This window comes from Caretta caretta, chromosome 2 (genome assembly GCF_965140235.1).
Source record: "Caretta caretta isolate rCarCar2 chromosome 2, rCarCar1.hap1, whole genome shotgun sequence".
In the NCBI taxonomy this organism is placed as follows: Eukaryota; Metazoa; Chordata; order Testudines; family Cheloniidae; genus Caretta; species Caretta caretta.
This window is the reverse complement of record NC_134207.1, coordinates 212938433-212961584: the sequence shown is the minus strand read 5'-3', so window position 1 is coordinate 212961584 and position 23152 is coordinate 212938433. Positions and strand designations below refer to the sequence as shown.

Below are 23152 nucleotides of genomic sequence, written 5' to 3'. Positions count from 1 at the left end.
GCTCTGCAATAAATACAGTTTGTAGAATAATGAAAGCAGAAAAGACGATCAGAGAGCACAACATCACAGCAGGGAAAAGTGGCATGTGAATGCATGTAACTACCATCTGAAATATAGTTGGTACAATAGGTCACATTGTTAATCTACCAATTTAAACAGTGCCTCTTTCAAAGTTTTATGATAACCATTTGCCATGGGTTAATCTTTCAGCTGGGTTGTTGTTGTATTTCCTAACAAGATATATTTTGCTTTTTGTTTGCTGTTTTTAATCATTATTATTAAATAGAAAATACACTCTGGTTTATTTAAAAATTTAGCAGTGCAAGTGAGAAGCCTTAGCCATTATTTAAGCATCAAATTATCTCGTTTAAAAAGATTGTCCTGTGATTTTCAAGCACTTTATCATCAGTCCAGTAAATATATTGATAACACTGATTTTTATTTTTGTTGTGAGGTTGATTTGACATGATTGTTCAAAAATTAACAGATATTTTCAAGAAAGTTACAAAAAGCCCCAGTGTGTTATTTTATTCAAAATGATACAATCTTATAACAAGACAACAGTATTAAAAGACTCTATATTATTATACAGGGGACTGGTAGAGGCCCCTACACTTTCCACTACAAAGGATCCTTGCAACGCTTTCTTCGAGAAGCTCTCACACCTCCACTGTTTGCAGCAGACTTACTATGCAGCCCCCTGAGGCTACAGAACTACCTTTTCTTTGTCCCAGGACATTCCATTCAGATATGATTGAGATAAAAAATGTTACAAATCACTATTTTCCTTCTCTCATTTGTAAGAAATTACCAACATCCCAGAATTGCAGAACACCTTGTGAGTGGGCTCATGGCACTGTCAAAGAATAATAGCAGCACACAGTGCATTGGGACACCAGTGAGCCGCTGGAGCAGCTGTAGTGGAAAGAAGAATGGGGGAATTGTTGAGCTGCCCCCACATGTAAACTCCCAAACTCAGCATATGACCCACACCCATTTACACTTCCCCAGGTGCACTATGTGGGGAAGGAGCTCCCCTAACTCCAGGGGCGGCGGAGCGGGAGGAGAAAGAGATCGCACCAAGACAACTGGGCTTCCCTGACCCAGTAACCCATCCACCCCTCTGGGAAAACAACTTTCTCTTGCTGCTAGCCAATGTAGTTAGTCTTAATGTAGCTTAGGTGGTAGCTGCAATGCTGAAGGTGCTAGGTTCACACCCTGCAAATGATTTGTAACAGGGTGCGGAGGCGTTAAAGTTGCACAGGATAGAATTTTTAAAACTTTTTTCTTTTAAAAAAAAAGTCCTAGAAAATTACACACAAAAGAACTTTATTAAAAGAAGGTTAGTTAGGTTGCAAAGCTGAGAACTCAAAAGTTAGGAAATGCCAGATTTTATGGTTGCCCCTTGTGCATATTCATTATGATACAGTCTTTAATTCCATGATCACATACTCTGTTTTCTCCAGAACTGCTGCCTCATTCCTCTGCAAAGGAAGGACGCATAAGAGGACCAAATTAAGGTTACATGGGCAACCATAAAGCTGACATTTCCTAACTTCCAAGGGGCATGACATTGCAACCTAAATAGCAGTCTTTTAACTTCATTTTTTAAATGTAAAATCCATACACTGTGAAACTTACATTAATGGAACATCAAGGCGGAGATGTCTAGCACTCACAAGCATGGAAATTCGAAAAGTTAAGGCTTCACTGAAACATTAATTAAGCCATCTTAAAAAATAGCATGTATATTGAATAGTGCAGATTAAAAAACAACCAGTAATTGTTTGCATTTAACAAAGAAATCAGGAATAAAAAATTACTACTTAATTACAATGTGGCTGAGTTATTCATGCAATAGAAGCCTTAACACTTCCTTATTTTTGAGTGCTTGATTTATCAACATTAATATGGCATTAATGCTGTTTTTTAATGTAATTTACTTGTATTTATTTATTTATTTCAAGTTAGAGGGGCAAAGAGAGAACAACATTGTGAAATCACTGTAATGAGATCTCAGTGCTGCTAGAGTGCTTTGGAGTTTCTTCAGTGTTGCTGAATTTCTTGCCACCTCATCACTATTATGTCACTTCAAGAGCGTACTCTTAAGACTAGTGTCATTAAAGCTCTCTAGGTTTAGGACATGCCTGGGGGGAAAAATGAATAGAAAACTCATGTTCCTGCATGAAAAGGCAGATTGAAACATGCATAGATTTAGAAATATGAAACAGATTTTCCTCTTTATCCTTCCCCTCTGGGGGCTATAAAAGATGTATATAAAATGATGTGATCACAACGTAGTTAAAGATTGTATTATAAGCACTGATTGAGCAATGCATTTAAGCATGTGTTTAAATCCCATTGAGATTAATAGGATTTAAGCATGTGCTTAAGTGTTTGCTGAAAAGGGATGGATTTACACACATGCTTAAGTATTATGCTTAAGCATAAGTTAAGCATTTATTTATTTAACTTGCAGATGGTACCAAGTTACGAGGGGTTACAAGTGCTTTTTTAAACAAGGAACAAGTGCTTTGGAGGATAGTATTAAAATTCAAAATGATCTGGACAAACTGAAGAAATGGTCTGAAGTAAATAGGGTGAAATTCAATAAGGATAAATGCAAAGTACTGCAGTTAGAAAGGAACAATCAATTGCACATATACAAAATGGGAAATGACTGCATAGCAAGGAGTACTGCAGAAAGGGATCTGGGGTTAACAGTGTATAACAAGCTAAATATGAGTCAGCAGGGCCGCTTGGAAATAGTGACCATAATATAATAACATTTAGCATTCCTGTGGTGGGAAGAACACCTCAACAGCCCAACACTGTGGCATTTAATTTCAGAAAGGGGAACTATGCAAAAATGAGGAGGATAGTTAAACAGAAATTAAAAGGTACAGTAACTCGAGTGAAATCCCTGCAAGCTGCCTGGATGCTTTTCAAAGACACCATAATAGAGGCCTCAACTTAAATGTATACCCCAAATTAAAAAATACAGTAAAAGAATTTAAAAAGAGCCACCGTGTCTGAATAACTATGTAAAAGAAGCAGTGAGAGATAAAAAGGCATATTTTAAAAAGTGGAAGTCAAATCCTAGTGAGGTAAATAGAAAGGAGCATAAACACCACCAAATTAAATGTAAAAATGTAATAAGAAAAGCCAAAAAGGAGTTTGAAGAACAGCTAGCCAAAAACTCAAAAGGTAATAACAAAATGTTTTTTAAGTACATCAGAAGCAGGAAGCCTGCTAAACAACCATTGGGGCCCCGGACTATGGAGATACAAAAGGAGCACTTAAAGATGATAAAGTCATTGCAGAGAAACTAAATGAATTCTTTGCTTCAGTCTTCACGGCTGAGGATGTTAGGGAGATTCCCAAACCTGAGCCATCTTTTGTAGGTGACAGATCTGAAGAATTGTCACAGATTGAAGTGTCACTAGAGGAGGTTTTGGAATTAATTGAGAAACTTAACAAGTCACTGGGACCAGATGGCATTCACCCAAGAGTTCTGAAAGAACTCAAATGTGAAATTGCGGAACTATTAACTATGGTTTGTAACCTGTCCTTTAAATCAGCTACTGTACCCAGTGACTGGAAGATAGCTAATGTAATGCCAATATTTAAGAAGGGCTCTAGAGGTGATCCTGGCAATTACAGACCGGTAAGTCTAACGTCAGTACTGGGCAAATTAGTTGAAGCAATAGTAAAGAATAAAATTGTCAGACACATAGAAGAACATAAATTGTTGCGCAAAAGGCAACATGGTTTCTGTAAAGGGAGATCACGTCTTACTAATCTATTAGAGTTCTTTGAGGGGGTCAACAAACATGTGGACAAGGGGGATCCAGTGGACATAGTGTACTTAGATTTCCATAAAGCCTTTGACAAGGTCCCTCACCAAAGGCTCTTACGTAAATTAAGTTGCTATGGGATAAGAGGGAAGATCCTTTCATGGATTGAGAACTGGTTAAAAGACAGGGAACAAAGGGTAGGAATAAATGGTAAATTTTCAGAATGGACAGGGGTAACTAGTGGTGTTCCCCAAGGGTCAGTCCTAGGACCAGTCCTATTCAACATATTCATACATGATCTGGAGAAAGGGGTAAACAGTGAGGTGGTAAGTTTGCAGATGATACTAAACTGCTCAAGATAGTTAAGACCAAAGCAGACTGTGAAGAACTTCAAAAAGATCTCACAAAACTAAGTGATTGGGCAACAAAATGGCAAATGAAATGTAATGTGGATAAATGTAAAGTAATGCACATTGGAAAAAATAACCCCAACTATACATACAATATGATGGGGGCTAATTTAGCGACAACTAATCAGGAGAAAGATCTTGGAGTCATCGTGGATAGTTCTCTGAAGACGTCCATGTGGTGTGCAGCAGCAGTCAAAAAAGCAAACAGGATGTTAGGAATCATTGAAAAAGGGATACAGAATAAGCAGAGAATATCTTATTGCCCTTATATAAATCCATGGTATGCCCACATCTTGAATACTGCATACATATGTGGTCCTCTCATCTCAAAAAAGATATACTGGCATTAGAAAAGGTTCAGAAAAGGGCAACTAAAATGATTAGAGGTTTGGAATGGGTCCTATATGAGGAGAGTTTAAAGAGGCTAGGACTTTTCAGCTTGGAAAAGAGGAGACTAAGGGGGGATATGATAGAGATATATAAAATCATGAGTGGTGTGGAGAAAGTGAATAAGGAAAAGTTATTTATTTATTCCCATAATAAAAGAACTAGGCGCCACCAAATGAAATTAATGGGTAGCAGGTTTAAAACAAATAAAAGAAATTTCTTCTTCACTCAGTGCACAGTCAACCTGTGGAACTCCTTGCCTGAGGAGGTTGTGAAGGCTAGGACAATAACAGGGTTTAAAAGAGAACTGGATAAATTCATGGAGATTAAGTCCATTAATGGCTGTTAGCTTGGATGGGTAAGGAATGGTGTCCCTAGCCTCAGAGGGAGGAGATGGATGGCAGGAGAGAGATCACTAAATCATTACCTGTTAGGTTCACTCCCTCTGGGGCACCTGCCATTGGCCACTGTCGGCAGACAGGATACTGGGCTGAATGGACCTTTGATCTGACCCTGTATGGCTGTTCTTATGTTCTAACAGTGTAACACTGTTGCAAAAAAAAAAAGTGAACCTCATTCTGGGGCGTATTAGGAGGCATGTTGTAAGCATGACACAAGAAGTAATTCTTCCAATCTACTCTGCACTGGTAAGGCCTCAGCTGGAGTACTGTGTCCAGTTCCGGGTGCCACATCTCAGGAAAGATGTGGACAAATTGAAGAAAGTCCAGAGGAGAGCAACAAAAATGATTAAAGGTCTAGAAAACATGACCTATGAGGGAAGATTGGAAAAAAAATGGGTTTAGTCTGCAGAAAAGAAGACTGAAGGGGGGACATGATAGCCGTTTTCAAGTACATAAAAAGTTGTTACAAGGAGGAGGATGAAAAATTGTTCTCATTAATCTCTGAGGATAGGACAAGAAGCAATGTGCTTAAATTGTCGCAAGAGAGGTTTAGGTTGGACATTAGGAAAAACTTCCTAACCATGAGGGTAGTTAAGTACTGGAACAAATTGCCTAGGGATGTTGTGGAATCTCCATCATAGGAGGTTTTTAAGAATAGGTTAGACAAACACCTGTCAAGAATGGTCTTTTATTATGTCGTCCTGCCTTCAGTGTAGGGACTAGACTAGATGACCTGTTGAGGTCCTTTTCAGTCCTACACTTCTGTGATTCTTCGCTTTGTTTAATCACAGCCATAATGCATGTGCACAAAGGGGAAGAATCAAAGTTGCAAAAGTCCTAACTTATTCCTTGATTTTGCAAAAAAAAAATTGACTTTGCAATAAATAACATTTTAATGTAGTTTTATATATAAAATTTAAAATGTGTGTTCTTATATATGCTCAGATACAACACTGATGATCGCTGGTATAATAATTTAGATAGTATAGTATGTTTATGTTTTTATATATGTATGCTAAAAATTAAGGTTGCCTCAAGTTAGGCACTCAAGTGCATATTTATACTCCTACAAAATATTCCGATTTTCCCTAACTAAGCCTCCCTAACTTCTGTTTGAAGTCAAGTGGACCTGTGAATGCCCAGCACCACTGAAAATCAGTCCAGTCCACTTATTTAGGAGCCTAAATACGAATTTAGGCAGCAAGGTTTGAAAATTATGAACATTCTATACTGTATACCGTTTTTAACTTACCCTTTAGGTGGTATTCTGTAACACAGAATTTGTTGATTTGAGGCACTGAATTAGGAAACTGAGCCACACACTCTTGAGTGGATCAAAGGCTTTGTGACATACATATGTGTGACAAAAGCTTTTTCTACACTAGAGAAATTTTCTATTCTAAGTAATGTTAGACTTTAACCCCAACCCCACTTGTCAGTCACCTCACACCCACACACAAACGTGCTCCATACTTCATTTTGCACGTGTTCCACAAAAAAATGGATTATTCTTGCTTTCCACAAGTCTTAAGAATCATTGCTCTCTCAATAGTCAGTTTGCACTGCTCTTTTCCAGTATAGTCTGGCAGCTTAATGCACTTTTTGGCAGTATCTTGTTTTAGTGTCCATACAATGTTTTTGTGCATTATGGATTTCAAGACCCTGAATGCAAAGAAATTCCCTGATGACACTTTGTCACTGGAATAAGAACACCACCGCCTCCTGATTCACAAGCCAGATGTCAGTGAAATTACTTTAATTAAATTTCAATTATTTTATTGAAAACTTCACACTAATATTTTGTTATGGAACAGAATTAACTAGGAGGTACAGATGATATATCTGTATTAGTGTCTGTATAAACCGTATAGCTTATTAGTACTTTCCTCTTATCCCCCCAAACCAAGACATCATTATATAGGTAAGAGCAGAAAGAAAAGGAAATGGGCCACTGCATCTAGAAGCTGTGAAACTGATGCTGCTTTGTGTCTTTGTAGTTGGACATGTCAATTACTTGTGATCCAAGGAATCCATGTCAGGTAACATCTTAGAGTGGTCTATGAAGGGTAAACATGTCATGCACCAAGTTCCAGGAATATGAAATGGCAGATGGAGTGACATGTACATTGAAACTACTTTCTTGAGTTATGGCCACAGCCATAGTGGCATCATTTGGATTACCCTGAAGACTTAGATTCGTAGCCTCCACATATGCAGCTGGCTGGTAGAAGACATTGCAAACATAAAGAGCACCAATGAGGCACAAATACAAGAGCTCTACAAAGAAGAAATGAAGTCAAGGATAGCTGCAGATGTGGGGACAGAGAAGCCACTAGTAAGAAACTAGAGCTGTGCATCAATCCTTTACACCCCACTAAGCACCCAAAGTCAATGGTAAACATTGTCAGTGGTGGAATGACACCACCATCCATCAATGTACATGACACTCTTAAAATTGGAATTCGCCAAATGCAAGAATTTGAACATGGCTGACCAAAGAGTTCTATGACACAATACTAAGGATAACAGAGCAACTGGCAGTGACAAAAAAGCATGTGCAGATTGGTCCAACAAAGATATTTGATACTAACCTTATCTGTTCAAGAGGCTTACAAGACACTTACCGGGGTGAGCATCAAGAATATTTTGTCATGTGAGTTGGCTCCTGTATCAACCTCAATGTTCACTGGCTCTGGTGACATAAGGATTACCCATGCTATGTCTAACCTATAGAAGCAGCTGCAGGCAGAGGTGTCAACTAGGCATACTTCACAAGAGATAACCTGCACAATTATTGACAGTTCCGTCGTTCTTTGGCTAATACACTAGCCAGCAAGAGGTATCATCAACGACTTGTGACCAGTTTCAGAGATTACATTAAACACAAGGCAGCAGTAGGCGATGTATACCTTGTCTTTGACAGGTACAAAGACTTCAGCACAAGATTTAGCAGAGCTACAGAAACAAGCAGAGTGTGTCAGTTGAGTACAAGTACACAGCTTCCTCCACAGAAAGGTTACTTGATAGTAACTGAAAATAAGACACAGATGATTGGCATAGTTTGTACCAAACTCATTAACAAGACAAGAAATTTCACCAGTGACACACATTAAAGCACACGCTAGTCATCACAGGCAGTGACAACACCACAGCTGAAATAAACAAGTGAGATGTAGTGATCAATAGAGAGTATATGGCCACCTCTCATGAGGAAGCCAACAACATCCTTGCACAACAAAGAGTGATGGTTGCAAAACATAGTCTGTTGGTAATATCATTATTATCAGATGACACTGATGTATTTGTCTTTTTTTTGCACCACTACCTTGAACAGAGTCTAACCTCTTCCGTGATTTTGGAACCCAGGTACAAGAGAGAGCTGTAATAGACATCCGTGCTCCTGCAGAGCAACACCAGAACATTGTACCAGGACTGTTAACTGCCCATGCACTCTCAGGTGATACAGTAGTTTCCTATTTCGGCCTCAGCAAAAGCACTATGTTTGAGTTTCTGTGAGCTGGATGCTCCCTCCCTCTTCTGGATGACTCAGTGCAGCAATGCCTGATGTCATTGAAATTCATGGCTGCATGCTACGGACAATCAAATTGTGCCACCATGTCGGAAGCATGGTAGAAATCAGTAGCAAAAAATGGCAAATGTCAACACCAAATCTCAGTTTCCTACCACTAACAACTGAAGCATTTATAGTAAATGTAAAATGAGTACATTTTCAAGCATGTGTGTGGAAAAGTGCTTTGAATCCAGAGACACCGGCACTTGATCCACTGCAGTATGGATGGATGCACAATGACAGTTCCAAGTCTCTGTTTTCAAAAACTGTACCAGACAATGTCATGCTTGCTTATAACAGGGTTAGAAAAAGAACTAGATAAATTCATGGAGGACAGGTCTATCAATGGCTATTAGCCAAGATGGGCAGGGATGGTGTCCCTAGCCTCTGTTTGCCAGAAGCTGGGAATGAGCAACAGGGAATGGATCACTTGATGATTACCTGTTCATTCCCTCTGGGGCACCTGGCATAGGCCACTGTCAGAAGGCAGGATATTGGGCTATGTGGACCTCTGGTCTGACCCAGTGTGGCCATTCTTATGTTCTCCTCCATATATTTTGGAGTTAATAAAGTACTCTTGTGAGAGTGATATGCCTTGTAAGTCTATGAGAAGTAGATGTAACAGTCCCAATCATATTGTGTGCATGCCAAGGAGGTGTATTGTGTTGCAATGATTTCAAAAAATCAGCATTAGCATTTGCAGATGAAAACTACAATGACAAGTAGTCAGTGGTATTACTCATATGCGGACACTCAACTGTAGTTTGATTGAGAGAGAACACTAGTAATCATTTATAATGATTCCATATGTTGTTATTCTTTTGATGATATATATAATGTGTTGAATATTTTTTACATTAAAAAGAGTGGTCACTATATAAAATAAATAGTGGTCACTATATAAAATGATAATTGAGGTCCATGCTATCCCCTAATTTTCATCCTCATGTACACCTATTACTCAAATATTATTGTTATTGATGATATTGCACATGTTAAATACCTGCATTTCACTTATTAGAATTCTTCTGCCTTGATTTTCTTTGCCCTAAATCATGCAAACTCTTTTAATGATTATGGGGGGTGGTGAAGGTGGAATGAGAAGTCAATATTTCAATATGCTCAACAGTGGTAGAGGGTCATCATCAGGCAGATTCTTAAAATGTATGGTCTTGAGATACAGAATCCACACAAAAAACCTTGTATGGACCCTAAAGCAAGGTTGATCAGAATGGCAGCCAGACTGCGGATGCAGGATTAAATTGTTCCAGCAGGCCTTCCGCTACTGACCCGCAGTGCATCCATGGTCTATATAAATGTCCCAGAAACCACTTCTGGGAGCAGTGTGGGGAACTACAGGATGGTTACCCATAGGGCATTGCAACTGAAACATTTAGAACAATGCTAATGTGAATCTGTGTTTACAGCTATAATGGTATTTAGACCGAATCAGCATGACTAATGTGGATGCATTGAACTGTCTGTGCTGAAACTAGTTCTATCCTGTCAGTTCAGTGACAGACAATTCAGTTCTCTACACTTGACCTAAAAGCAGAATTGAATCCATAGTTCAGCTTAGTAACCTTGCACCTCCAAGAGAGAAAAGAGGTATGGTTGAAATGGCTCAGAGATTAGTTGAGTCTCATAAGGACAATTGAACATGTGCATCTGCTGCCTTATTTGACTTTCTAGTAGCGTAATTACTAACCTGCTGTGGTTGCCTTCCCCTTCTCAGAACTGGAATACTCTGATGTACCTCTTGAGAGGTTTGTGGCTAGTTTATACTCTTTATATGGTCTATTAAAAAGCTGATATGGTTTGGCTAGAACAATGGTGCACTATTTGCGTACACATAGCAAACTCTATATAGCAATACTGAACCAAAAGAAACCAGGTGTATCATCTGTAACGTTGATTTACGTATCTACTTCTGTGTGTGCAGGTATAAAGACCTTTGTACTTAATTAGCAAATATAATCTGCACCTACCTTTTAAAATGCAAATAAACAGTTCTTGGAGTAAGGGGAGAAGGGAGCAGGCAACAGCTACACTTGACATTGCATCACACAGTAGCTTGCAAGATGCACAGCAATATGTAGTTTTAACGTTTCTATGAAAGTCTAAAAGCTGCTATTTTGAGTCCACGTTTCCTTTTAAACTCAGATAACTGCAGTAAAAATTGTTTAGAGCTGAAGCTGTGAGAGAGGCAGACTAGTGCAGCTCTTGTCCAAAGACTAATAAATCACTGGAATAGCGCATCTCTAATATGCGTACTGCAGTTGAAAACAGACATTAGGACTATATCAATCATCCTAAAAATGAACAAACTGCTTATAATGAAAGTGAAAAAATGGATCCCTCATTAATATGCCTCCCACCCACCGCAGTCTGATTGGTTTCAGAAGCCACTGCTTCTGAGCGTACTGTAGGACCTGAAACTAAAAGACAGCAGCAAGATTCTAGTGCTACAGCCAAGTGCAGCGTAGCCAGAGAAACAGGCAACAAAAATAGAATGCCAGGATTGCTGTGCGTGGGTGAGGCAGAAACCACATTATGAGCGAAAGCTTCCAGTATTATTTTAGAACCAATCCAGAGCCCTTCTCATTTTGTTCTCTTTTCACAAAATACCCATGGGGAGGATCGGAGGAGAAAGAAAGAAAGAAATAAAAGACATCTAGAATTTTAATTTATAGTTCCCTTCTTGTTTTCTTGCTTGAAAAGCTGCTCAGAAACATACATTTGTGCACAAATAAGTTTGACAGTGGGAAAGGGTTAATTACTTTTGAGGATTGGCAAGAGAATTGCAGTTTGAAAGACAGAGACTGGACAGCTGTGTTTGCTGTGGTATTTTTAAGTGCATTAATGCAGGCTCCAATCACTGGGCCATGCTTGACCTATTTTTGGCTCAGGCTGGCCATTGTTCTATTTCTGTTGCCTGTGGGCCACACTGTTGTTGATTCATATGCAAATGAGTTATCACTAGCTTCAGCCAACTTTGCAGAGACACAGAGAAAGGGAGATAGAGAGAGAGAGGAGAGACGGAGAGGAGAGAGAGAAAGGAGGAGGGCACAGAGACAGAAACACTTGTCAAGGCTGAGGGTAATTGAAACTAAGCCCTTAGGGGCTGAAGTCCCTGGAAACGGTGCTTATTTGGTTTTATTTTTTAAAGTGGCTTTATTCTCCCCACCACCACCCCACAAGAAAGCCTGAAGCACAAATACATTTCTTCATCCACCTGCTGTTGGCTTCCAGAACACAACTGTTCCAACTCAGAGGTGCATAGTCCACTGAGTCCTCCTTATTATTTTGCAGCAGACTGGGGCAGAGCAAAAATGGATTATTCTTTTGTTTTTTAAATAGATATTTATTCAAATGCTTAAATATTGTTAATTACCAAAGTCTATTATTTCTCCAACCCCCCCCCCCCCGAAGGAGGTAGGATTAGAGAGGGTAGCTCCTGACACCCCTGTATACAGTGATGAATCTTTCATGTAGCTGAAGTACAGACTGATTGGAATATGCTGCAGACAATTTACGAGAGCGAATCGTGTTTTTCCTCAGATGGAGTTTCTGGACGTGAACAGCTCTTTGCTCAGCAAAGAATGCACAGTATGATCAGCTCAGGTAAGAGGCAGTTCAATAACTAAGGCTTCTCTGTCTGGAGGATGACTTTCTCAGGAAATACAAACTGTCACAGTAAAGCACTTCTGCTTTAAGGAGTTGGTTCTATTTCAAGTTCTTTTATTCTGCTTTTTATTAAATGATTATCTCTACAACAATATTATGTGAACACTTGCTGCTGCTGTTGTGGTTTTCTTTTAAGCCTGCTGCTTCCAAGCAGAAAGAAAACTAGCAAGTAAAATGCAGTGCGGGGTTTTTTTCTCTCTTTTTCTGTGATGGCAAAATGGGGCTTGCAATGATTGCAAGCTCAGTCAGAATGAGACTCCATCAAACAAGACCGTTATCAGCAGGCTGCAATTCATATAACTCATATTAGTCAGTTTTGTTCATATATCATTTTGTAAGCAGGAATAGGTCAATTTGTAAGTTTCTTTTTCTCAATTTACAGACAGAGTTTTCTGTAAAAGTCCTTTTCTGTTTTCATAATGCTGTCATTTTTGATTATTCTAAAGTAAATCTGTGTCTTTCTTACATAGGGCTCCCGTAACTTTAAACATATTACTTTACTTTAAACCTGTTTGTACTTTTAAACATATTTGGGAACCTTGGCAGTGCCAGTCAGATGTGATGACTCACTGAAAATGTAAGTTGGATGTGTTTTTAAAGCAGGTGTTTTAAAGCTGCAGTTACAGAATAACAGATATTATCTCACAGTTTTGAAGACCTTGTATTTTCTAGTTTCTGTAGTATCTGTGTTTTAGACCTTGCAAATGATGCACTGAAACTGAATTACGTTGCAAGAGTTTAACAAGATAACTTAGTAAAAGAACCCAGAGTGCAAGTCAAATTTGGTCTCTCTCTGGTTAACACTGTGAGGTTCTGGCTTTGGTTTTACAGTGCTTAACTTCATTATGTTTGGGGACACAATGTTATCTGCTTTATGCACTTTCAACTCCTTGTTTCTGGTTCTCCTTTATTACAGTAGTTGTAAAGTTGGCTTTGCATAAGACCTGCATGTGAAATTTGCTGTGAATTGCTCACATAGACTTCAATCTTAGTTAACCCCCCGAAACAGTCACAAAACTTGGCAGTGCTTCCCACTTTCCGAAGTGTGAGCATGTCTGAAAAAACCCTTTTGCTGGTTCGCAACATGCCTGTTCTAATGGTCATATCCTTGGTCCACCTGTTGAACCTTCTATGATTAGTATATATATTTGATATCTACTTCCTTTCCTGTTTTGTGGACAGGGATAAGCTGAGAGTTGTATTTGTTTCATACTGGGGTGGAACTGAGAAGCAGAATATTGGTTTCAGATATTAAAATAAATGGTAATGTTGTGAGAGTTTGTCAACTGGGAATGCCTGCCTTTTCAGCCAAGACATATACATGTCTTAACAGCACAGTAAATAATTTCCGTTGCAGAAAACCCAGGCCACCTAGGAATAATTATACAATGAGAGAAGTGATGAAAGACTGAAGAACTGCTTAAATGCAATCTCAAGCCTGGAGATAATGGAATGGGAGAGGGAACTTTTGACCAGTACTGCTTAGTATTGTCTGTTTTCTCTGTTGTAAAGCTTTTTTCCCCTCCCATTGTGACTCAGTTTTTGGTCTCCTCTTCAAGAATTTCCAAAGCTGTTTCTTTGTGTTTTGGGAATAGGTTTTGTACCACTCATGCCAGGTTCCTTGTTTAAAAAAAAATCTGGGGGTAAATTTGTTCATAAGTGTAAAGGTTTAAGCCACGGCTCAGATTGAGGCTAGGCTCCGAAATTTCTTTCAAGCTTTCTCACAACTCTGCCAAGCCACCTAAGCATAGACCTGTTGTTATAATCACTGGCCTACTGTGCACAGATTAATAGGTGTATGGTGGTTTTGTAATAGGCACCGACATAACCCAGAGATCGGACTAGGACCACTCTTTTCGTTTTCATTTGCAAAAAAGCCAATTTTGAACACAGTTTTACAGAGGTGGAAAGTTAGTGCATAACCCATCGTGCTTCCTTGAACTACCAGTCAGTGCCATTTGAATAACAGCAGTTATCTGATTTGGAACCCAAGAAAAGCTGGTACTTTTCTGTGAGATTATAGCTCTATTTTCCTTCCTTGGAGACAAGAATGTCAGATAACATCTGTCTTTTATCTGGTATTGTTAGATCCATGTAACACATAAAACTTCTTCTAAATCAATAGATAATGTTTTAATGGCTTCCTTTCTTAATTGGGAGACAAAAGACTGTCTTCCAGTTGAAGGCTTTAAACAGTTTAAAAGTTACTTTGTTTAAAACAAAAAACATTTTTCAGTATTTATGCTGACCTTTAAAATACACAAATAAAATACAACTAGTTAACAATTTACATAGTCTGCAGTTTAATCCATCACATGTGTGACTAGAGGGTCCAGTGTTATATGTTGGCTCATGTTTTACAGAACTTATGAAAAATGTCACATCAATCGATGAAATCTAATAAAACACTAAGGATCCATATATTTCTGAACTGGAAAGGTGCCTCCTGTTTGTTCTATAATATTTTATCACACTGTTATGCAACAAATAATAAATGAGATGCTGCTGTACCTTAATGTGATTTAAAATGAAAACACCCCTACCCCCCACATTTCTGAAATTTGTGAAAGACATCTGTGTCAGCAGAACCTGCTCTACTGCTTATAGGAGAGAGGAGTTGCTCCTCTAAGGCTGCTAGGGTGCTATATGGCTTTGTTAGACAGGGTGGCTAAATTGTCAGCTAATTGTAGTGGTTTTTTGTGTGTACACTAATAGCTTAGTGGTCTGTTTTCTCATGTAGACGTGTAACTTCCATTCCTATTAATGCGCTATGCATATTTATCATAAGAGACTAGACCTCTAAATATTTACACTGTGCACCCTTAATCCTTCAGAAATCTAGGAATTAGCACAAATTTAGCACTCAGTTAATGGATTTTTAGATTTGCAAATCTCCAGATTCACTGTGCACACATTCCTCAGCTCTATTTTTAAGATAGATGGAGTCAACCCCAAAGGAGACACTTCCAATGGGCATCTGATATGTATTCGCAAACCAAACTGTCTGAGGAATTTCTAAGAATACCAGGCATATGAAATACTCCTGTCATGTGAAACAGCACTTCTGGTATTCCCTTAATTACTGCTTTGCCTGCCTGCCTCCATCTCAGCTTGTAAATCACCTTATGAATGGGATGATCTGGATAAGTACCAATCAAAGTATAATCATGAATGGGACAATCCAGATAGGCACCAAATCAAGAAGCTATATAATTACAAACACCTACACCCTATGTCAGACAATAAGAATATCAGCGATCTTGAAAAAGACTGTACTATATGTTAATGTATGGTACTATTTGCTCTGAAATGCACTACCACGTACTCGGCAGGTTTCTTCAACAAGACAATACTGATTAAAATTATGGTATCAAATATGTATTTTAGACAAAAGAAAGTGAACTTCTCTCTTTCTCTCTAAGGAAAAAATACTTTGTCTTGTTAATTTCCCCACTGAAAATGGGGAAAGTGTGTTGGGTCAAACTGATCTCTAGTGAAAGGCCAGTAAGCTTAACAGAGCAAGGCAAATAATTTGCCCAGAACAATAATAATTGATGTTTAATACTACTAAGCTTTTTTAGAGCAGGGCAAAAAATTTGCACTGAACAATAATAATTGGATTAAATGGAGCTTAACCAGTGATGAATTTGGCCTTTGTGTAGAGGGGAGACGTAGATTTACCATGCTGTGAGAACTGAGGATACATGGCTTTGAGAAGTAAACCCAAGATCATGAATCCTTTTATTCATTAAATATTCCTTGCCATTTTTTAAGAAGGGTAGGGATGTTGGTCCTGCTTTCCTGGCCATATTCCAACATGGATTCCTGCATTCTTCCTCCCTGCACTCTACCTGCATTTGTATTTGGATAAAGAATTCTTCTCTTCTGATCCTATACTGTTGTGTTGTGCTTACAAGCCTGGTCAAAGCTCAAGAAAGAGCTTGAGTTCTAAGCCTAAATGTGCCGTTGACTTGCTGGCCCTGGGCAAGTTACATAACTTGGTACATCTCGTTTTTCCTGTAAAATCAGGAAAATAATTCTTACTTATCAGGCTCACAAGGAGGTTCCCCGTGAAGTAAAATAATTCAGAATGACGTATTTGATTAACGTAGCCTCTCTATCTGCTTCCAAAAGATCTGCAATTTCCTGAAATCTAGTCAGTGCATGTATTTTCAAATATTTTACTCTGTGGTTTGATCAAGAAATTCAAGTTGCATTGCTTAGAGGTGAGTGGTGGAATAAATCATGTTTGTTGTTTCTGTTCTGTGGTTAGATAAGTATGTGAATGGTCAACTGCAAATACTAGCATGTGTGACTTTGAAATCCACTTCTTAAGGCCAAGAAAACTCAGTTGCTCATATGTTCTTGCATAGTGAATGCAAAATGATCATAAGGATGGCTGAATCCAATTCATTTGAAGATTTGCTCTAATACAATGGTTCTCAACCAGAGGTCTGGGGCCCCCGGGGGGCTGCAAGCAGGTTTCAGGGGGTCCACCAAGCAGGGCCAACATTACATTTGCTGGGACACAGGGCAGGAACCCGAAGCCCCACCACATGGGGCTGAAGCCTGGGGCCCTGAGCCCCGCCATCTGGGGCTGAAGCTTGAGAAATGTAGCTTTGTGGGGGTCCTGTGGTGTTGGGCCCCAGGCAGTTGCCCTGCTTGCTATCCCCTAACACTGGCCCTGGCTTTTATATGCAGCAAAACAGTTGTTATGGCACAGGTGGGCCGGGGAGTTTTTATAGCATGTTGGGGGTGGGGGGGCGGAGGCTCAGAAAGGAAAAGGTTGAGAACCCCATCTCTAATATTCATGGAAAACTTGAATTATTTGTCCATTTCAGTTAGATACCATATAGCATTTTATATTGGTAAGGGGCTGTATGGATCTTGTGATCTTGAGGCAATGGCACTGTGGCTGTTAAAACACTATTGTGACAGAGAACGCTTGATGTTTCCCTGAACTTGTGCTTTTTGGCTCTCTCTAGAGCTCTGGAAAGAGGATAAGCAGAAAAGCTGAGCATTAAGCATGTTCCAAGAAGCAGAGAATATTTTGCTGCTGTAGATATGAAACCCATAAACTCTTTAAAGCATCCAGAATTTTGCTGCCAAGGGAATCCATTTCTGTCCCACAGACTCAAAGGGAGAAAATAGGATCTATTCAGTGTTACGGCTGTTTAAATTCTGAGGCTTGCCATCACCTTTAATGGAATTAGAAGAGCCAAAGTCCTGTGGATACTGCAGTCCTTATGCAGTGAAAACTCCATTGACTTCAGTGGAAGTTTTGCTTGCTCTAGGGCTGCAAGACTGGACATTGATACTACAATGAGCTCTGTGAACAGCCAAGGGGAACAGAAAGCACCTGCTAGATTGGCCCTGTTCTGAGCGACACTGTTTTTGGACTTTACCTTTCCTAAAAGAGGGCATGGATTTGGCCAATTCTCATTTCATCATGTGTCTTGCGATATTTGATATTTTTCTTAAAGCCTTAGCTCCTGGATACCTGAGATTATGTGAAAATCTCAGCTTTCTTTAAATTTCTAGTTCTCACGGTTATGGAGAAAAGTGTGAAAATACAAACCCTTAAAGGCACAACCCCTTCCCCCCCCCCCCGCCAGATTCAGATAAAAACAATCCAATATGTAATATTTTTAAAAAACTTTTAAGCCAGTCTCTTGATTTCCGAATGCTTGGCATTGAAAGTACTGCAGCTGCTCCTTGACTGAATTGCAGGTACTCTCTGATACCAACAACAACTCTGTAGCGTACAGTGCATGATAACTTTCAATAGGGGAGGACTTAAACTCTTTCTGGTTTTTTCGTTATATTATTTTAGCCACATGTATTAAAATCTTCAGCTCTACTCCATAGATTGGTATGTATTGCACTTAAAAGCAGATAGTATGAACCAAATTCTGTCATAATTTATACCTGTGTATGAACCCATTGATTTCATGCACTGAGTGCAAGGAGAGAATTCGCCCCATTTAATATACAATTTGCATTGTCATAGCTTTAATCAAACTTCCATTTCTGCATTAACCATTCTTTCCCTTTCTCTTGCACAGTGTTTGTGGAGAAAGCAAAAGCTGTGAGAAGGCAGAATGACTGACCATGTAGTATACAAACATTAATACACATCTCTGTGTGTGTGTGTGTATTTGCCATGTGAGGTTTCAGATGGCATTACATGGTAACCCAGTATAAATACAGTTTCTTCTGATTAAAAACACAAAATAACCCAAAAGCATTCTGAGGAAAGAAGATGACAGATTATTGTTAAATCTATGAAAATCTAACATGCCCTATATTGTGGATCTCTTCAGAAGGCTGACTCCAATGGGTCAGTTATTCTTAGCCTAGTTATTTTCATCTTGTGGCATTACAGGTCTAAGATTAGCCTGTTAGGCGTTATCATTCCATCTGAGTTACCTCCTAATATAACTCTACACCGGAATGATTATTTATAGACAGAGCATTCTGTCATTTTTGGGTTATTTCTAGTAGTTTAAATAAAGAAGAGCAACATTCAAGAAAAACCACAGATTCCTTCCTGCTGCCAAAACAACATGATAACAGCCTGCTAAGGGGTGATGATATTGTTTAAAATGTGTGCTTGTAGCAGATGCAACATCCCTTTTATCTCTACTACTTCAACTAAAAAGAGATGCCTTAGGATAGCGCTCTCTTCTCCACAGGCAGAGAAAGTGGTCCAAATTAACACACCATGTCACAGGGATCACAAGATTTCGGTTGACAAAGACAACAAGGGTCATTCAGGTTCTATTTTTAGGGGCAAGCACTGTCAAGCTCCGTGTTCAGTGCGAACATGTCACACATATACAGCTCCTCCAGCTTCGACCCTTCTAGTGAAAACTCATTAACCACAATAGAAACGTCTTCAATTCATCTACATGCCAATGCGCATTGTAATTCTCTATGCAAAGACACAATCAGCAACTTCAGTTCTTTGACACATTTTAGCAAACCCCTTCCGACTGCCCCTAAAACATACGTGATTACCTGTACAGCTTCAAATCCTACATAGAGAGCTATAGGTCATAACTATGATGGGCTAAATTCTCCACTTGCTTACACCCACAGAACCCTACTGAAATTAGTGTGGTTGCACAGGTGAAATGAAGGGCAGTAGTAGGCTCAGTGTAGCTTTTGTAGGCAATGTAAGAAGAAAGAATGAAGATAATGTGACAGATCTATAGGTACGTGTTGCTCAGGGAGCTGGTGAAATATACTGCAGTAATATCATAACAGTCTAACAAACTTTCCCCCCAAATTAAACAGCTTATTGTGACCTTTGTGCACATTCCTGACTAAACAAAATGTCCCTGGGTTATATCCACTTTGGAATGCAAGTGTTTAAAAATACTTGAAAAAATGGCAGCATCCATGATATGATGTGGCAGCGCGGCATTAATGCTTAATTCATATAATATAGGATAAGCAAGAGTTTGTTTTTGTCAGATATGCAGTTTTGTACACTACTTTAAGGCTACTTTGGCATTATCATCTGAACATAGCTGATACATCTGCTTTAGTTGTTTTTGTCTCCCGATTATAAACCACTTACTGCTTCGGGAAGCGTATAAACATGACAAGAGCTTCAAGAATTCAGGCCCTTTGTTGATGAGGGTGCTTGAAATGCAGGATGGTTCATTCTAATGATAGCACATTCCTTCTGGTATTGAGACTGAGTATAATCAAAATGAGACAAGACCGAGCACAAAATGAATTCTTTCAAAATGCCAATTTTCAAAATCATGTTTTTACAATCAAAGGTTATTGTTCTCTCCCAGGGTGCGTGCAGCTGGAGGTATGCATACCCCAGGGAGGAATGATAGCTATTCAATTTATGTGCAGCCTGGAATGGAATAATGAGAAAGCTTAATGTTAATTTAATAATTTCCCCCATTTGTTCTGTTCTTAATCCAAGTTTCCTTTTTCTTTCTTTGTGCCCGAGGCCATCACCCTGTTGGTGTTGAGCAGTAACAATACTGCAGGGATGAGGGAATATAGCCTCTAAATGCCAAATGTTATGCAGTAACTGTGTTTGGTTTGTGCTTCTTCTGCATGCAACCACAGTAAATATGTTAGCAATTGACTTTATTACTTAGTCCTTCATAACTCCACTGTCTACTGAGAATATTTTTTTAGTCCTCTTAATCCACCTGTGTGATCCTTAGTTCACCAGTCATTTTGAAAGGCATGGCTTTTTCCTTGAACTGGATCAACATTATATTTTCATGGGTCTAAAAGAATCTAAACAACCAATCCCAATCTTCTAGACTGTTGTTTTTGACAGTCAAATTTGAATCGGTTAGAAATGACCTTGAAACTGTTTAAAATGCATGCGGAAAATGTATGAATTACAACGACAACAACAAAAAAGATGAAATACATTTAAACACAGGCTTTTGGGGAGTTTATTCTGAGATGAATAATTTAATGTCAGAGAGATTTAATATCTTGACGCACAAGAAAAAATGTATGAGGTAGAAAGAAAAGATTGCCAGTATATGTCTTTATTAATAAAAGTAGCAGGACAGGTGTATAGTATATTTTCCTTAAGGGTTTATGCCATTCTTTCGTGTCATTGTTTCTTTAAGACATTTGCCATCCAATGACTTTTTTTCAGAGAAAGACAACAATGTACATTTTTAAAGATTAAGAATAGTTTCCATTGAAATAATTTCAGCCTCAGTAATAATATTTAGCTCTCATGTATATTTCTTCAGGTAGTATGATAGATTAAGACCCCAGGTGGAAAGTGGTTGGAAAAGGATGAGAGAGGTTAAGAAACATAGTACTTGGAGCAAAAAGGTTAACATTGTAGGTGCACCTCCAGAAAATGTTAAATGTTGCTGCCAGGGAGATTGGTGAAAGAACTGAAAATGAAAGGGAATTGCATAGGAAGTGGAAAAGGGAGATTGAAATACACATTAGCCAGCTAGGAAAGTGTACCTAAAATAAGGAAGGGGAAAACTATTCTGAAATAGCCACGTTTAACTGAAAGAATAGAGGATCTATACAAAAAAAGGAAAATAATGAAGAACACACGGAAAAAATGAGAACATTATGAAATAAGCAAAAGTTGTAAGGGCCAAATTCAGACACACGTTGATTTTCTCCCAAACAGTTGTACATTAAGGCACAAAAGCAATTAGTTCTGAGCCAATATTCAGGCATCCTTCTCCCTACCACATATAGTGTTTTGGCAGAACAACACTGGCTTATCTACATGAACAGTTAGTGCGCAGCAAGCTGGGATGTAAATCTACTTCGCCTAAGTATGTGGACACTAACTGTACGAGTGGTCCCTACTACCATGCACTAAAAGTTCTGTAATGTGGTTTGATCTACTCTGTTTTGAAACAAGAGTAGATGATTTATACCCCAGCTTACCATGAACCTATTTGTTCATCTAGACAAGCCCTTAGTTACCCGTCTAGTGTGGGGTGCATAGGACTATGGGCACGTTACGTGTGTCACAATGTGTGGGATACATCCCTAGGCTCCTTCTTGGAATGCACCTTGGCATTCATAGAGCACTTACAGAGCAGATTCTGCATAGGTTTGTGGGGACATAGAATTAGACCAGAACACTTAAACTCATTTCTCCTCCCCTTCATCTTTTTGGCCAATTAGAATTTTGCACCTATTTGCTATTTTTGTGCTGATTTCAATACATAAAGGCTAATACTGAGGCAATCGGAAAACTTTATGCAGGAAGCAAGGAAATTGCAAGTGACAACAGTAGAAAAACCATGAGCAAAGTGGAAACGGAGACAAGGAAAGCTACTGTAACTAAGATTAATAGAGTGACACTGCAGATGACAGGTTTCAGAGTAGCAGCCATGTTAGTCTGTATTCGCAAAAAGAAAAGGAGTACTTGTGGCACCTTAGAGATTAACAAATTTATTTGAGCATAAGCTTTCGTGAGCTACAGCTCACTTCATCGGATGCATTCAGTGAATTCCACTGAATGCATCCGATGAAGTGAGCTGTAGCTCACGAAAGCTTATGCTCAAATAAATTTGTTAGTCTCTAAGGTGCCACAAGTACTCCTTTTCTTCTTACTGCAGATGAATAAATGGTAGTGATACTGACCTTACAAAGGTTCATGGAAATGCAAGAGACTCTGGGGGGTACATCTACACCACAGTAGTCAGGGGTGTGGTTTGCACCTTGTATTGATGTACCCATGCTCACTTTAATCTAGCTAGCTCTGTAAAAATAGAAGTGAGGACATAGCAGCATGCACTTCATTGTGGGCTGCACAAGTGGTTATGTACCCTGGGGGGTAAGGCAGGCTTGTGCAGACTGTGCTGCCACATCGTGACTACTCTTTTTATTGAGCTAACTAGATTAAAGTTATTATGGGTATGTCTACATGGGCTGCAAATCACATCCTTGGTTCAGTGTAGATGTAGCCTAAGGCTCAAGGGTTAGGTGAGCTCAAACAAGCTTGCTAAGGCTTGTGAGTGGGGCCAATGATTCTCCTAAGGTTATTTGGTAGTTCTCCCATTCTGCAGGCTTCAGTAGGTCAACAGGAAGGGGGAAGCGCCATAAACCTACTGTTCTGTCCCCCATCACCCTCCACTTGCACATATTCTGAGGTCTGCAGCAGTGATGGATTCTCCATTACTGGCAATGTTTAAATCACAATTTGATATCTTTCTAAAAAGGTATTGTGTAGTTCAAACAGGAATTAATTCAGAAAAGTCCTATGGCCTGTGTTATATGGGAAGTCAGACAAGACATTCACAGTGGTCCCTTCTGACTTTACAGTCTATGACTCTATGAAAAGCTTCCTTCATAAGGATCTCAAGGAGTTTGGCCTAATTTGTTTCCTTCGAGGGGTGGTGGTGGTGCTGATAATTATTT

General features: G+C 39.1%; 1 protein-coding gene across 11 annotated transcripts in view; it reads left to right on the top strand.

Annotated features, from left to right (window-relative positions):
- The window catches only part of HDAC9 (histone deacetylase 9), a 704322-nt gene that overhangs the window by 333561 nt on the left and 347609 nt on the right, over positions 1-23152 (top strand). For 4 of the 11 annotated variants that reach the window (XM_048838333.2, XM_075125815.1, XM_075125816.1 and 1 more), the window contains one exon: positions 12128-12190. The exons of 1 other annotated variant lie outside the window; for it this stretch is intronic. In XM_048838333.2, the coding sequence (XP_048694290.1) occupies positions 12128-12190 (63 nt within the window). Of the gene's footprint in view, positions 1-11233; positions 11842-12127; positions 12191-23152 lie in introns of those variants that run through there. 6 more of the 11 variants (XM_075125812.1, XM_075125811.1, XM_075125820.1 and 3 more) reach the window with 6 other exon arrangements.